A 16,508-nucleotide genomic window follows, 5' to 3' on the forward strand; every position below is an offset into this window, starting at 1 on the left:
TTTTATTTAACATTTTTGTGTACAAACATAGGCTGCAAATGCCTTCCAAACATGTTTGCCCTCAGAATACAGTATTCCTTTGTACAGTTCTACAAGCAGAACATTGAATATTGAACAGGAACAAGAGTTCAAAGAAAGTCAGGAAGGTAAAAGAGAAAAGTGTTTGTGGTTGGTCAGCAAGTCTCATCCTCAGCTTTACGTTACGTGTCGAGTAAAATAAAACTAGTATATCTCCAAAGTAGTCTAAGGTCAGTTTGATGTCGTAGAAGTGGCAGCAGAGGGTCGTTTGAAAGCATTATGGAAACGTAGTGATAATAACCAGAGTCATGTACAATATATGGAGATCTGTAACTTTCATATAGAGCAATATGTTCCATATCTTCCACAGAAAATTAAACCTTTGTTTTATTTACTTGTTCATGTACAGAGGAACTGAGGTTATGGAGGGTACATGCAGTTACACTGACAATCAACAGACCAAAAACAATGCAGATTTTTAGAGCAATATAAGACTCTTTTTCTCCTCTACCACACACTGACAGCTTGGCTTTTCAGAGAGACTAGAGGCTCAACCCTTCGACGATCGCACGTCAGTGGACGTCACAATAAATAAAACGGAAACCAAATAACTCTCTAGTATAATACATATTATACAACTCCATGGAAAAGTGAGGGAAGTTTGAATCTACCTTTTTTAAATTGACAAGAACCTGCATCTGCTATTCAGTTATCTAAATCAGATAGCTAAACGATCACAGTGGCCAGTCTGTTGTACAACACATCTAAGTACAGAGATGAGCTGACGATGCAGGAGCAGGGGACGGGTTTGAAGGTGTTTGTACACAGTGGTTCTGATTCTGGGACAAAATCGGGACAAACAGTTTCAACTTTAACATAAGACTTAGATTTCCCCAAAGAGAGCACACCATATAAAGACCATTTTTTCTAACATTAATTCAGCTTTAGATGATATTATATCATAAATAAATAGATCCCATAGACCTCCTTATACCAAACAGGGACAAAGCATAAATAAATAGGAATAAAAGGCATTAAAGGAGCTAAATCTTTAAGAGCCAAAACAAGGACATGGGCAGGAAACGCTGTCCTTTGCCCCGTTACGACTGACTTTAACACAGCTTCAGTTACAGCATCACAGTCAGACTAAGGTGGCAAGCAGAGCGGGTGTGTACAGTATGAGCTAAGACTGTGCTTAAGTTAAGGTCCTGTCTTAGTCTTTAAGAGATGAAAGGTGTGTGGCTGTCCTCAGCAAAGGCAACAGGAGACTGAACGTTTCAGAATACCACAGGCGCTAAACGAAAAAGAGTGTCGAGGCACGTTAGGGTAGAGTAGTGTAGGCAATTGGGACTTGTTATAAAGGTGATGGATGGATGTCTCTGTCTCACATCCTGACACAGACATGATGACACAATGTGTGCATGCTACAGTCGGCCAAAAATTAGTGGAAGTACATAAAAACTGGGACTGATGGCATGAAGACTTTCAGTTATTTATGGGGTCGATACAATAATGGTGTTTGAATCTATAACATCATATGAGTGTAAATGTCATTTAGAGAGCTGATATGTATCCATAGGAAAGACTCCTTCTTTTAAAAAGTCTTAAGACATTTAAATGTGTTATTAATAACATTTAGGCCCCTTTTACATTATCTTGAACGTGGACACAACCACACACGAGCCCTTATCAGATCCACTAAACTGGTCAGTTGGTTATAGTTTTATACCGATGATATAAACGGGAAACCAACCATGATATTTACCCTAAAGGAAATGTTCACTTTTCAGTTGTGAACCTGTCTTTTGAATTGCCAGAGAAGGACATGCTCTAATAATGTAAACCAGATACTCAACCAACATCCCAAAGTCTATGATGACACATTTGCGAACAAGACAGCAATAACAAGACCAAAATGAAGAAAGAGAAGTCAATAAAACATGCCTGCATGTTAAATCAAGGACACAGAGATTGAAATCAGTATTTGTAATTTTAGTATGAGCAAAATATCTTAGGAGATTTCCTTTAAGATTGGCCATTGGGTTGGACACCTTGAAGCTTAAAGGGTAACGTTGGTATTTTTCAACCTGGATCCTACTTTGTCATGTTTTTGTGTCTCAGTGACTGATGGGAACAACAAGTTTTGAAACTGGTCCAATATTGAGCAAGAGTGCTGCAGCCGGGAGCCGTGAAACAGGCTGCAATGGAAACAATCAGGGCATTTGTGCAGCACTGATTTGAGCTTGTTTTTTTCGCTGACCGGCTCATATTGTTAGTCTAAGTGTATGACAACATTATGGAAAGGATCCTACAGAGACAGATCTCTTGGTTAGTAAGAGTAAGATCCCTTTTGTTTAACCAGAAACAGCCCCAAAATCGCGATCGCCAAACCCACCAGACTCCATTTAAATAAACAGTAATTTTAGCGTATATAGAGACGGCATATTTTTACACCTAACTGAGTAAATTAACAGTTTATTTTTTTACCAAACCAGAGTTGGTGATGGTTTGAACAGAGGGAAGATGAACCAGGTAAATTTTTGTGAGCTTTCTTTTTTTTTCTACGACTTTGATGAAGTGTGTTTTATGGTGACAAAATTACTGTTTATTTAAATGGAGTCTGGTGGGTTTGGTGATAGCGATTTGGGGTTTAACAAAAAGTAAAATAGACCCTGATTACACAGAAAGCGCTTTAAAAAGGTGCCTTTTTGTAATTGTTTAAAATGAGATTGAAGCTTTTTGCAGCTGGTTTTTGTGTTGTGATGCACCTGGCGTTTTTGCCAGAGTATTCTGAACTCCTCGAATTGAAAAAACTTAAACTCAGAGCGGAAAAGTGACCCATATCATGTCTTTTTCATCATCTTTTTTTCCATTGTCCAAGTGGATTATTTGAGAGGCGGTTTACAGTTGGTAAACAATGGAGAAGAAACTGATGGTAGCGGTTGCTGGATACCAAAAGCTATACAGCCCGATGATAGACAGGTCTAAAATATGCCTGAAACAGCCACCATTGAGGAGAAGCTCCTGGATCAACTGGTGGTACTCCCCGTGATCCACCCTCTTTTTTAGGGTCTCATGTACCCACACAGATCTCCGTTTATCTGTGCCCAACAAATTATTCGCTGACAGCCTCTCACCCTCAACCACAGCTACAGCAAGTACCGTCTGCCTGAACATTTTAGGAACTAGATACTAATTACTGTGGAAAAAAAAACGGTAGATTTATTAAACGGAAAGGTTAGTGTAGGGACGTTATGGGGTGGTTTCCAAAAATTGTTGTTCCCTTCAACTCAAAAACATTGGAAAATAGCGTCCAGATTGAAAAATACCAAAGTTAGAATTAAACAGGATGAAGAGTACTTTAAGGGACAAAGAATCAGTCGGACATTTTGCCATATGGATGAGATAAATATAAAAACAGATGTCAGGAAAAGTTGAAACAAAATAATATTCCTTCATTAAAACCAACAGATATGCTCTAGTAAGCGCTCAGGTCACTTGAATTGTAAAACAGTAGTTCTAACATTGCATGAGTGCACTTCTGCGGCCACAGATTAAATGGTACAAAAAGACACAATGTCATACTTGTGTGTGTGTGTGTGCGCGCGCGAGTGTGTGCTCTATCATGACATTGCATAATGTCTACACTAGACAGGCGACGGTCTCTGGATGTGAGACACTCTGCTGGAGGAACACCCAGCAGTTAAAGAGCTTGTGCCTTTCCACAGCAGCATACAGTATGTAACTACAATGTGTGTGTTACCCTTCATAATAATATCTAAAATGAATAATCGATAGGCTGGACAGAACAGCTGAGTAGTTTCTATAAGAACAAGGCTAAATCCTGCTTATTTACTGCAAGACTTGAAGTCAAGGCTAAGACCTACCACTTTCTTAAACAGAAAAAAAAAGTTCACATAGAAAAACAAACCGATTTCTCCCCCCAGGCCCCCCAAAATAAATTACAATAATCGCAACAATGATTATACTGTTAAACAAAAAGAAAGAAAAAAATACAACTTTAAGATTATGTACATACTATATCTGTAAATACAACTGCTTCCTTTTTCTCCTAGAAACAAACAAACGACATATTAATTTGGCAAGATGTCCTATGTTACAATAAGAAGGACATTTCGTCAGCAAAGATATGAACACAGACAATTCCTATGTTAGAAAATATATTGCTTCCTGGATATTTTGAGCTGACACTACCTTGAGACACAAACAACACAAATAGAGGAAATTTGCTTTTATGAAAAAACGCAGGCAGTCAGATTGCAGTGTGTTACTAATCATCGGGTTCCTTTTTTTTTTTCTTCTTCTTCTTCTTACAGTCCCTCGTCTAGCTGTAGCACTTGTTTCTGACTCCAACCGGGCTTTGTTTACGTTGTAAACACTTTAACATACAGGTGTTGGCTTCCTGACACAAAGAAGTACCGTGGCAGCTCTTGGTGTTCACTATTGAACTCCCACAAACAGCACAAATGTTCCTCTTGTCTTCCCAGAAACGATGTGCCGAGATGATGTAAGACACGGTTAGAATTCTCCTCAGCAGGACATGAAGCAACGTTTGATGGATAAACATGTTTTGCAGTGAGCCGATGATTGTCCAAAATAAAGACAGATTGAGAGCAATGCCCGAACACAAAGGTACATGGAAACTCTGATCTGTTGGCAAACTAATACAAGAATCAAGAAAGAGGCATTATGTTCTCTTATGGACTGATTTTGACAACGTCTTGATTTATGAACCACAACAAGCTGCAAAGGTTCAATGTAAAGACCAACAAATATCATGGTGGAGAAATGTAGATGGCAGGTGTACCCACACCATCACTGTGGGTACAAAGAATCAGACTAACTATCAGGTAATGAGCGATATGAATGGTAAGGACTGCACATCCTCCAGAGCTCCAGAGGTCCAATGGCACCCTCTGTGTATGAGGGGAGCAGGCATCGCCAGAGACAATCCTTTCCAGCCTAATGGAATCTGGTCAGTCAATTCGAAAACATACTACTATAGGCTCACTTTGAGCCACCGTCCGTCTCTTTTTCACTCCTTCATGGTCAAAGTCTCACATCGGCAGAGTCAATTTTAGCTCTATACTTCAGTGGAGAAGAGGATGCTCTGTCGTTTACTGTCTGGGGTGGGAATCGTCTCCAGCTGGAGGAAATACAGCAACACCTGGACCTGTAAGGGGATAGAAAACAGAAGAGAGACAAATTAGGTTTTGGCATCTGTAATATATGGGACTCAAGGAGGAGACGGCTTGAATCAGACTGAACCGTGTTTACTAGTGCAGCTTCAACATACACAGCACAGCATTTGTATTCTTACAGCACCACCTAGTGGTGACTCCAGTACTACAACATAATATATAACAGCATCTGTTTTTGTTTGTTTATTTTTTCTGATAAAAAGCTTTACAAAAGTCAGGGTTCTTACACATTTTCCATTTCCAAGTTCCACACTTATCCAGACTCAAATTTTCAGACTCAAAATCGCATTAAAAACACCCTGCTTGTATGATCAATTTATTTTTAAGAATTCCAAATGTAATATTTATAAGGGCAGAATAGGGATAATCGTTTTGGTTAACACATACATCTTTTCTTTGTCATACTTTCCAGACCTGGAAATGACTAAAATCGCATCCCATACATTTCAATACTGTGAATGAACCCAGAAAATTCAAAGATAAAGATTCTGTGTGGCTCACCTGTGCCATGACTTCCAGGGACCAGCTGTCGCCCATGCTGATGGGTTGGGTGGGGTTGGCGGGGATCTTGCTGTCTTTCTCGGAAGGCCTCAGCAAGGTCGGCCCAAACACCGTTGCCAGGTTGTGGAGAGACATCTTGTTGACACTTTCCTTCTCTGCCACCCTAAGGAGACGATGACAGACAAAGTCCATTAGTGGTGTAGATAGATAACGAGAGCACATGCAGGTGATGCTAATGTGCAGTGATGGATCTGTGTGTTGTGTGTGCTTCAAGTACATTAATATCAAAGACGCCACAATTCCTTTGACAGTTACTTTCCAAATCCTAAAATCCATATGTTTTTTTTTACATTTCACAGTTGAAATGACTCATCGATTACTCAAAGAAATAAACAGAAATAATCATTTTATTTTATTAAGCCTGTCTTACACCCTGTTAGCTACTGTCCCTACAAACAAATATTGAACTTTCCATAGTTTCCGTCTCGTGACTTCAATCTCCTGCTAGCTTAACCGTATTTTTAAAGTTCATTGGGTTCCTGCACATTTTCACATGAACATTCACAACATGCAACATGAACAGAACTGTACAGTATACTTAACTTGAAATATTAACTATATTATTATAGGCAGTCTGTGGGCATGAAGCAGCAGAGCTCCCAGAGCGGAGGAGTGACAGTCGACAGTTTTGTTGTGAACGTGGAATATTTTAGGGTTTTTTGAAAAGCTGACGCTACACTGCAATGCTGGCTTCAATGCTTAAGTATAGGGTTAAGTGACAGGAACTGTTGAAAGGGTTAAAAGGTGTCTAATTAATATGAATGTGTTCAAAAGTTGAATGATATTCATAATGTTAAATATCTGAAGGGTTGTTGAAAAGCTGACGCTACACTGCAATGCATGCTGTAACAATTTTATTAGACACAACAAATTTCAACAACTCTTCCAAAACTTTCAATGATTTTACTAATTCTATTAATTTTTCAGGCCTGGAAAATGAGATTGTGGAATAGCATTACTTTTCCCAAGTTCTCCATGACCGTTGGAATCCTGTTGATAATCAGTGCAAGCTATAACATTTCACTATTTATGACGCATTTGTACAATGCTTTCGCAGATGTTTCTGCATTGTTAGTGATCACATGCTGTCATGTTTGAGCCTCTCGTTAAAAATCACCATAGTAACCAGGAGATATTTCCTGTTGCAGTTTAATGACACCCTACAGTAATGGCTGCTTTTGCTTTAAAACCACAAAGGTGAATACAGCACACAAGAGGGCACCATTTTGAAAACAGCATGTCATGTCAAAGTGATATTAGATTTCATTTTCTGAATTGCAAGTTTTAAATATTTTACCAACATTTAGATGACACTGGGACACAAATGACACAGGGAATGTTAAGGTATGTACTTATGTAGTTGAATGCACCTCCTGTAGATTTATGGCTTGTCGTTGTGCAAGTTCGAGTTTCGTTATTTTTGTGAATGTGAATATTCCAGTCTACACATTGTGCAAGAATGTATGTGTTAACTTACCTCTTCAGGTGATCCAAAAGGAAAAGGAATGTGACCAGGTTGGGTTCTGGCAGTGACAGCAGTAAGTTCAACATACAGCTCTCTTTGGCAACACTGTCAGACAGGGCTGCACAGAAGCAAACAAGTTTAGTTTTTACATATCCTGCAAATGAAGGACTCTTTCTTGAGCAATGTTTGTAGACATTTCTTGCAACAACTCATAATTAGCTATGTTTCAGGGTGTCAGTAGGCCTGTGACTTACTGATGCCGCCTGCAAAATTGGGGTAGAGCTCATCAGTGAAAAGTGGTTCTGGCAGCTCTCTGAAGTACAGCTTCAAGGTCCCGGCGATGGCGTTGACGTCCATCTCACTCATCATCACTGACACATCTTTATGATCTGCAGGGGAGAGGCAAGAACAACATGAAGACGGGAGGTTGCGCAATAACAAAGGGAGATGTTAGGACAGGGAAATGGCTTGGCACAAGCAGCAGTCGCCATGCGTCTTATTTTTCTGTATCTCAAAATCTGAAACTGCAAAATACACACTCCAAACAAGATACATTCATAATTAGCACACGCAAAATGCAGGTTTGTAAAGAATTAGTCCCTGTTTCACATCAGAGAACACCCCTCATGTTAACAACTCACAGTCAGACAGGGCTACGATACTGATCACCTGATCGACACAAATGGAAAGATAAGAACAAGGGTTTCCTTCAGGGGACGGTAATAAACCCCCTCAGCCTTCTCTCCTAGAAATGCATGGCAGGTACAGTATTATAACCACAATAAGGGATGTGAAGACTAATCTAAATTCTAAATTGAAATATTTTACATATTCAAATACAACAGAATATAACAGAAACTTCCTCTTGAGCTATTGCGTAAAACCTGTATGTAGTTAAAGGTTATACTCACTGGTGTCAAAGGCAGTCTTCAAAGCCTGAATGTCAGTGGCCACGCCTGATACCCGGTAAATGCCCACCTCTTCCATACCCCTCCTCTCAATCTCCTCTAGGCACTGCCGGACAATGTAGGGCACCTTGGAGCGCTCTCGCCTGGATCAAGACAAACATTAATGAACACCAACAAGCAGCTGATTAAAACAGCAGAAATATTAAATAAACAAAGCACTAGATGTTTTAAAAAAGAAAAAATGAACATGATTAATAGTTGTGTTTTGTATTGCTTCGACTACTGGAAGGGCGAACAATGCCTCTGGCTCTTTGCCGGTGTTTCTGTTTTTCTCAACAACAACAATAACGCTAATTGATTGTTACTGGTAAACCTAGTTAACCCACTTGTTTTCTTTAATCCTCATTAATCTCACTTGTCAGGAACAACAATGTCTACTGAGGAGCCCTTCTGTGCGGAGTTTGCACGTTCTCTCTGAGTCAGCGTGGGTTTTCTCAGAGCGCTCAGTCGTCCTCCCACAGTCCAAAGACATGCAGGATAATTGGTGACCTACAGTCTAAATTGACCGTAGATGGGAATGTGAGCATGAATGGTTGTATCCAGCCCCCCCACAACCTCCTACAGGATAAGTATTCATTGAAAATGAATGAATATTTAGGTGTGCAAGTCTGCAAGTTCATTTTCATTCCACAGGAAACAAATGGTAGCCTGCCTAGAATGTAGGAAGTTACTTTATATTGTGTGTTTTGCCTTGGAAAATACTGAGCAATAATGTAAAATATGCATGTTTTTGTACTGTTTATTTTTAGCGCTGATAAGCAAATGTTACTAAGATGGTTAACATTTAAGTATAATACCTGCTGTAGAACTGATTGTGTGACTGGAGACTATTAGTTATCTTTATAAACGCTCAAAAAGTGTTTCCCGACTGGCGCAGCCACAGGATCCAGATTTCTTCTTAGTCATCAGTTCAAGGTCCACACAGTTAAATATATTCAGTGTCATACTTGTGTTTGTTCATGTTGTTGAGCTAGTTTGCCGTCTCTGTCTTACTCACTCTACAGCAGGAAACTGCACTTCAAAATAAAAGCTCTGTGCTGGAAACTTAAACTTGACACGTTCGCGAGTCACTTGCGGTACTTTCAGAATGGACCCGCAACCCACCAGTTGGGAACCACTGGTCTAAAACATGCAAATTTTTGGATGAGGTGTGAACAGACAGCCTGCTCCTGTCTAGTATAAGAACGTGACACTTGCAAGTCTGCAAAGGAAAGAATGTGGGTTTGTTAATGCTGATGAGAAAGTACCGATTTTTCATTTACAAAGAGCCCTCATGTGTCGAACATCCATCCAGCTGGAGATCAGCTCGGCAAACAGTGTGAATTCTTCTATATTACAAGTCAAATTACACTAAAAGACATGTAAAATCAGCACAACAATCTAGGATATGAGGAAAAAAACAAAAAGATGAGCACATCCATAAAAGAAGAGGAGGACGAGTATCGAGCCTTGAGGAACACCACTGGAAAATACAAATGTGCCATTGTCCCCTGATGCACCCATAGATGCAAGGATACCTGTTGGGAGTTAAACACTACAGGTGATCAGTGATTACTCTATGATGAGGTAGCTTTTGTGTGTTTTAATGTCCACTCACTTGGTCACTGTAGAGATCTTGACTCCGAACACACCCATGGGTTTTCGTGAGGGCATCCTCTTCAGGCTAAACTCTCGGCTGGTGAACTTCATGGAAAGTTTAACCTCGATCTAACACAGGAAAAAAGGGCTTACAGTACGCACAGGTTTACTAAGTGTTACAGGCCTGACATCCATCTGCAATGGATTTTCAGGATCTTTAGGAAATCCCTTCATGTTAAAACCAGATGTAGAGAAATCAACTGCTGAACCACGTCCTGGAAAAATTATTTTAAATATTCCTCACTGCTGTGTGCTACTATATTATAAATGCAAGTCTGTTTTGAAGCTACATTACAATGACCCCTAATATGAGTATTTTGTGACAATAAATAGCTAACAAATTTGTCAACTTATGGAGGAGGAAATACAGGAAAGCAATACACAAAAAGGAGAAGGATAATTAACATGACCTACTCACCCCGTTCATGGGAATAACTGTTCTCTGCCAGTCTTTGCCTTGGAGAGTTGGTGGGTCAAGCTGGTGGAGGCAACACAAAAGGACAATACATGTTAGCATATATTGAGTAATACTTCATTTGAACAAAAGAAATATTTCACCACATTAACACTTAAAGACGATCATTAGTAAGCTGCTTTTTAAATGAAATATTTCAGTTTGTGATTGTGTGGGGGGATCAGTGTGTTCTGTAACTACATACTGTAAGTACACTCAAGTTAAGTACTTAAATCCATTTTACATTTGAGTATTTCCATTCTCTGCAACTTTCTGCTTCTACTCCGCAACATTTCCTGCAGTGGAATGTAACTCATGTACTGTACTTAAGTACAATTTTGAGGTACTTGTATTTTACTTGAGTATTTCCATTTTAAACTACTTTGAACCTTTACTCCTCTTCATTTCAGAGGGAAATATTGTACATTTTACTCCTGTACATTCACTGATAACATTTGTTACTACTTTTAAGATTCAGATTATTAATACAAAACACAATTCAATAATAAATTATGTTGCATCTATAAATACAATGTTATTCTGAAATGTGTTATTCTATAAAATTAATACTTTTACTTCTGATATTTAAGTATATATCGATGCTAATACTTATGTACTTTTGCTTGAGTTTTATTTTGAATGCAGGAATTTTACTAGTATTACATGCTGTAGAACGACTACTATTCTTTTTTATTCAACACTTATTCAAGGAGAAATCAATAATTAATCAAGTAATAAAAAATACATACTAAGAATATTAAAACATGCTGCAAGTTATAGGCTATATTAAAAAGATATGTTTTGTGTCGTCGTTTAAAACTGTCCACTGACTCAGCAAGTCTAAAAGGCAGGGAGATTCATATTTTTGGGGCGTAGCAGCTAAAGGAAGCATCCCCAAAGGTTTTTGTAGTGACATTAGGAACAGTTTAAAGAGCAGCGCAGAGGATCTCAGGGTTCGTGGAGGGACATAAGGTAATAGGGAGTCTATTATACAGGAAGGAGCCTTAAAAACCAATACTATCATAAGGTGGTATTGCTATGTCTACTTAAGTTAAAGATCTAAGTGCTTCTTCACCACTGTACATTTGAGACAAATCTTGCTGTTTTTACTCCACTACATTTATTTGACAGGTTTGGTTACTAGTTACTTTTTAAATTAAGATTTACTACTTTTACTTTGATACTTAAAGTATCAAGTAGTAAATAAGTACTTTAAGGCCTAATATTTATATAATTGAATTTAAGACATTTTAAGACCCTTTAAGGACCTGCAGACACCCTGTTCAACTTAAAAGGGATTTGAATGCAGGACTTTTACTTGTAATAAAGTTCTTCTATGTCATTGTATTGGTACTTTTATTGTATTTGTTTATAATTTGTAAATTTAGGAATATTATGAGCCATGGATAAAGGAACATCATCGTTATTTTCCAATAAACCACTACAGCTACATGAATTTTTAATATTAATGTGCTTTGTTTAGATTACATTATTTCTACATACTGTCGCCCCACATATGTTCTGCTCAGTTATGTCAACAAAGCAGTGCATAAAGCTATAATTGCATAAACAGTGCCCATATTCCCTCTCTCGTGGTGGAATGTTTCCAAAGGTGGTTTTGTTACGTTACACCCCTTCACTGTTTTTTCATAAACATGATAAACAAATGTAATTTGTTTGTAGAGACTAAATTCACACCCAAACAAGTGCAAACACACTCAGATCTGAAGAGACATGCCATTTGGGGCAATAAAATCTACACACACACATCTGACACACTGAAACAAACACACACACACACACACACACACACACACACACACACACACACACACACACACACAATACACTCTATGTTGTATGTTTACCTAGGCTAAGCCCCATCTGGTTGCGTGCGAAGCAGGATCATGTTTCTCATAACTGAATCTTTCACCGCTAAGAGTGCTCTTTGGCTTGAGCCGTTTATCTACAAAGAATTACACTCCACTAAAAACAGCAAAGCTCCTTTGGCTTCCTGATAAAAATGTTTTAAAAGCTCAAGTTTTTGGCTGCGCAATACGATTTTATCTAAATCAGACTCCACCGGTCGAAGGTCTAGCGAGCCCTGTGCTGTTTACCTACATTTATAATAAATCAGGTCTGTAAATACGTTTTTGAAATAAAATTGTAGGAGCAGGTATAAAAAATTACAAATAGTTGTTTTATTTTGTATAATCCATTACCGATTGAAGGTAACTTCCAGTATAAGTTCCACTAAACATGCATATTAAATCTCTCACCTTGATGCTTTCAGCACATACAATAGATATAGACGCTACAGCATCTGTCATGGTGATTGGTCATGTCTCTTATCAACACATTTCAGCCATTCTCCAGGTGTGTTTATGCAGTAGAAAAGTGTTTGTTAATTGATCATCATTTTTGTTCCACCATGAGATTGCTCACAGTGCAATAAAGTTCAACCCCTGCTCTCATGCAGAACATCAAGGAACTGTCTTGCGTGGTCTTTAGCAGTAATTTTTTGTTTTTAAGTGTGAGATGATTGCACATGTCTGCATGTTCACAACCAGAAACAAGAAAGTGTGTTTGGTGACGTTGTGGAGGGGACTGCTATGACTGATGAAACTCATGGGAAACTATGACGATAGCTCAAATTTGCAGGGATTGGACAAAATTGCACGGTTGCACAGAATTCACAAGAATTGGCTGAATTTGCGTTAACATCGTAACATCCTAGGAGCTGATATGGTAAACTAAAAATGTGAAGGTTTTCAAGTTAATTCACAAATATCATTTAATATTTTGGGATTTTTACTATATCATAAGCATATTGCCGTTGAAACTAAAATTTTTCATTCATTAATTTTCCGTAACCGCTTATCCTCTTGAGGGTCGCGGGGGAGCTGGAGCCTATCCCAGCTGACACTGAGCGAGAGGCGGGGTACACCCTGGACAGGTCACCAGACTATCACAGGGATGACACATAGAGACAGACAACCATTCACGCTCACATTCACACCTATGGACAATTTAGAGTCACCAATTAACCTCCATGTCTTTGGACTGTGGGAGTAAGCCGGAGTACCCAGAGAAAACCCACGCTGACACAGGGAGAACATGCAAACTCAAATCCCCACATACACTCACATATATGAAAAACTGATCATTTCTATGTTAATGAGGGAATGCAGTCAAATATGCAAAACTCAACAATAAGCACACAAACAGACAACAACAGAGAATAAAGAGAAATAAACATTTGAATAGCACAATATTTACATGAGTCAGAAACATGTTCAGGCAAGTATGTGGTGATTTACCGACACAGTGACAAGTTAATGATTACTTTAAAGACAACAAAACAATGACTGGCCAGATGACTCAGTTTAAAAGTCCAAAAATGCATCTGAGATGGTCTGACTGTATTTAAAACCAGAGAGAGACTCTCTAGTTGAAACACATTGGTGTATCCATGTATTAATAAAGGATTTTTAACGACAGTCAGAGTGCCTTGGATGCATTTTTGGACTGCCTGCCTGTACTATGGACTCTTACACTTGAGTGAGCTGGCCAGTCGTTATTTTTTATCTTGATGTGACTCACTGCCCCATCCTTGGAGAGCACCTGATTTTTTATAACTAACTACACAGTGCCTTAACCCAGTGCAGCACTCCCTATTTTTCTCCATTAATGGTTTCTTAATTCTGTTCTAAATATATATATATATATATATATATATATATATATATATATATATATATATATTTGGTAACTGGTAAAACTGAACAGTAATCTGGGATTTCTCAGCCACTGTGGTTTCTACTGAGACAGGAGTGGCAGTTTCTCACCCTGGATTTATAAAAATCCTGCTGAGCAACTCTCTCACCACTCTGGGTGGTTTGTTTGGAATGACATCATCTGTCAAGAAGTGCCCGTGTCACAAGATTACTGAGGGAGCCACTAGGTGGAGCATGTGACTGTAATTTCACAGTTTTGGCAGACAACAAGCAACGAGGAGACTCGTCCTCCTGTGGATGGCTGATGCAGTTTGAACAGTGTTCAGGACACAAGCTGCTCAGAAGGAATACTGCGAATATGACATAAAGCTAACGTTGCACTGGTGTTTTCTATGATTTCAATATCACTAATATAAGAAGGTGACAGTCATTAGTGTTCGGGTTTTGTATTTTTCTTGCACTTTGTTTCTCAGTTTGTTTGACAAAAACTGACATCATATTTCTCTCAGACACCAAAATAAGATGCATTTGTGAGTCTTTGTGGGTGTGAGGTGAAACAATACTTAGCAGTATATAATCTCACACACCTAAACACACACACACACACACACACACACACACACACACACCTGCCCTGCTGTGGGAGAAAGAGTAAGAGAAAGACATTTTTGATGATGGTGAACTGACTAAATGTTCTGTTCATTTATCTCTCCCTCTATTGTGTCTTTGCTTTCTCTCTGTTGATATCCTGAGTGACACTTGGCATTATCTGGCAGGCTGGCGTCGTCTTGGCAACCTAATCACCTGCTATCTAGGTCTGCTAACAACCTGCGATCAGCCAGGCTCACGGCGAGACCACTGAGGACAGTGTCTGCGTTGTCTGTTTTCGGGATGTTATCAGGATTTGGGCGCTTTTTAGGGACATAGCACATGATGTCATTTCCACATCTGCAGGTTGGCACTGCTGTTACCCAATAACCATTACAGACTCTGGACTGTGAGTAATGTTTTAACAGCTAAACCTGGCAGCACGATAGATAAACGGCATGAAAATTAAAGCTTTGCGTCACTCTTAAAATAAAATCCACATCCTCATCCTCCCTGACATGCACTGGACAGCAATTACTCACCATTTAACCACCCCCCACCCATCCATTACATATTCGGGCAATTAATCTAATCAGCCAATTTTTACATCATGCTCAGTTTAAGTCGTTCACTGAGCAATAATATGGATTTCATGCTTTGTGGCAGTGGTGGTGACATAACTGGCCATCAGTAATGAGTCATGTTGGGTCTGCTGAAAGAGGGGAGGGGGTGACGTCATGTCATACCGGGATCTGTCCTTTCCCCATGATGCGGTCTGTGCTCTCTCCATCCTCTTTGTTCTGCTTGGTCTTGTTGTAACACTTCTCGTAGCACAGCAGCCTCAGGGTCTGAGAGCCCTCCAGCTCAATCTCAAACTCCTTAGGGGGAAGAGAAAACACAGAAATAGTTGCAGGGAGATTGTCGCAAAAATGTCCCGAGATTTCAGTATAATGACACAAACAGAGACAGCAATAACAACAAGAATAATAAGCATCCACCATACGTTATAATCCTTACATTCCACCACACAGCTGACCAACATTCCCTGTAATTATGTTCGGGGAGCACTCTGCATATGTTTTGTACATCGTTCTGAGGCCCACGCTGTGTTGGTTCACTTAGCATTTGGACAGATGTGAGTCATCACCAGCAGCTCCTCATTAGCTGATATTATTTCCACTTTGCTGAGCAAAAATCCTCAAAGAGTCTTCGGTCGGTCCGTGACGGAAAAAACTGTGCCGCAGATGAACCGAACCGCTGATTGTGTCTCAAAGCTCTTCCTCCTCTGTGGCGCTAACCTCCAACATCCAGCTGTGTCATTAATGCATTCATGTTTGTGTGTGTACGCCCGCTTGCATGCATATACAGCATGCATATGGGAGTGTTTTTGCTATATGTTTGCAGGGGCTGCAGATGCTCTGGGTGGGTTCTGTTGTTTTTTCATCACTCAAAGACGGGCAGTTAACTGATTACAGGACCAGATGTCAGACAAATGACAGGCAGCACAAACTGTACCAAGAAGGAAAAGAGTTCATGTATGGCTCTGTTCGTTGGAAAGAAGGAAGGACATCTTACAAATCTGTGCATGGACCAATTCAATTTTAAACTGAGGCCTTAAGGTTTGAACACAGACATTACAAGGTCATGACTGATTCAGTAAACTGTAAAAATATCAAGTATTTCAGTACTGCCCCCTTTATTAAAGGTAGATATATTTGGCAGAAATGGAATATAATAAGTATGTTTTCTTTTTCTATAAATAAGAATTATTGTGTTTTTGGTACCTGAAGTAGGATTTATACTTGTGCGGCAGACCCTACACCGTAGCCTACGCCATTGTGAGCATTTATACTTGTG

General features: G+C 39.3%; 1 protein-coding gene across 2 annotated transcripts in view; it reads right to left on the reverse strand.

Moving 5' to 3' along the window:
* The window catches only part of bcr (BCR activator of RhoGEF and GTPase), a 124,382-nt gene that overhangs the window by 9 nt on the left and 107,865 nt on the right, over positions 1-16,508 (reverse strand). For both annotated transcript variants that reach the window (XM_049603380.1, XM_049603379.1), the window contains exons 16-23: positions 15,398-15,529; positions 10,291-10,350; positions 9,832-9,941; positions 8,178-8,317; positions 7,521-7,655; positions 7,279-7,384; positions 5,742-5,904; positions 1-5,212 (exon numbers count right to left, since the gene is read on the reverse strand). The exon at positions 1-5,212 is cut by the window's left edge and continues 9 nt beyond it. In XM_049603380.1, coding sequence (XP_049459337.1) covers positions 5,123-5,212; positions 5,742-5,904; positions 7,279-7,384; positions 7,521-7,655; positions 8,178-8,317; positions 9,832-9,941; positions 10,291-10,350; positions 15,398-15,529 — 936 coding nt within the window. In that variant the 3' untranslated portion in view covers positions 1-5,122. The remainder of the gene's footprint in view (positions 5,213-5,741; positions 5,905-7,278; positions 7,385-7,520; positions 7,656-8,177; positions 8,318-9,831; positions 9,942-10,290; positions 10,351-15,397; positions 15,530-16,508) is intronic.

This window comes from Epinephelus fuscoguttatus, linkage group LG18, assembly GCF_011397635.1.
Source record: "Epinephelus fuscoguttatus linkage group LG18, E.fuscoguttatus.final_Chr_v1".
Classification (NCBI taxonomy): Eukaryota; Metazoa; Chordata; class Actinopteri; order Perciformes; family Serranidae; genus Epinephelus; species Epinephelus fuscoguttatus.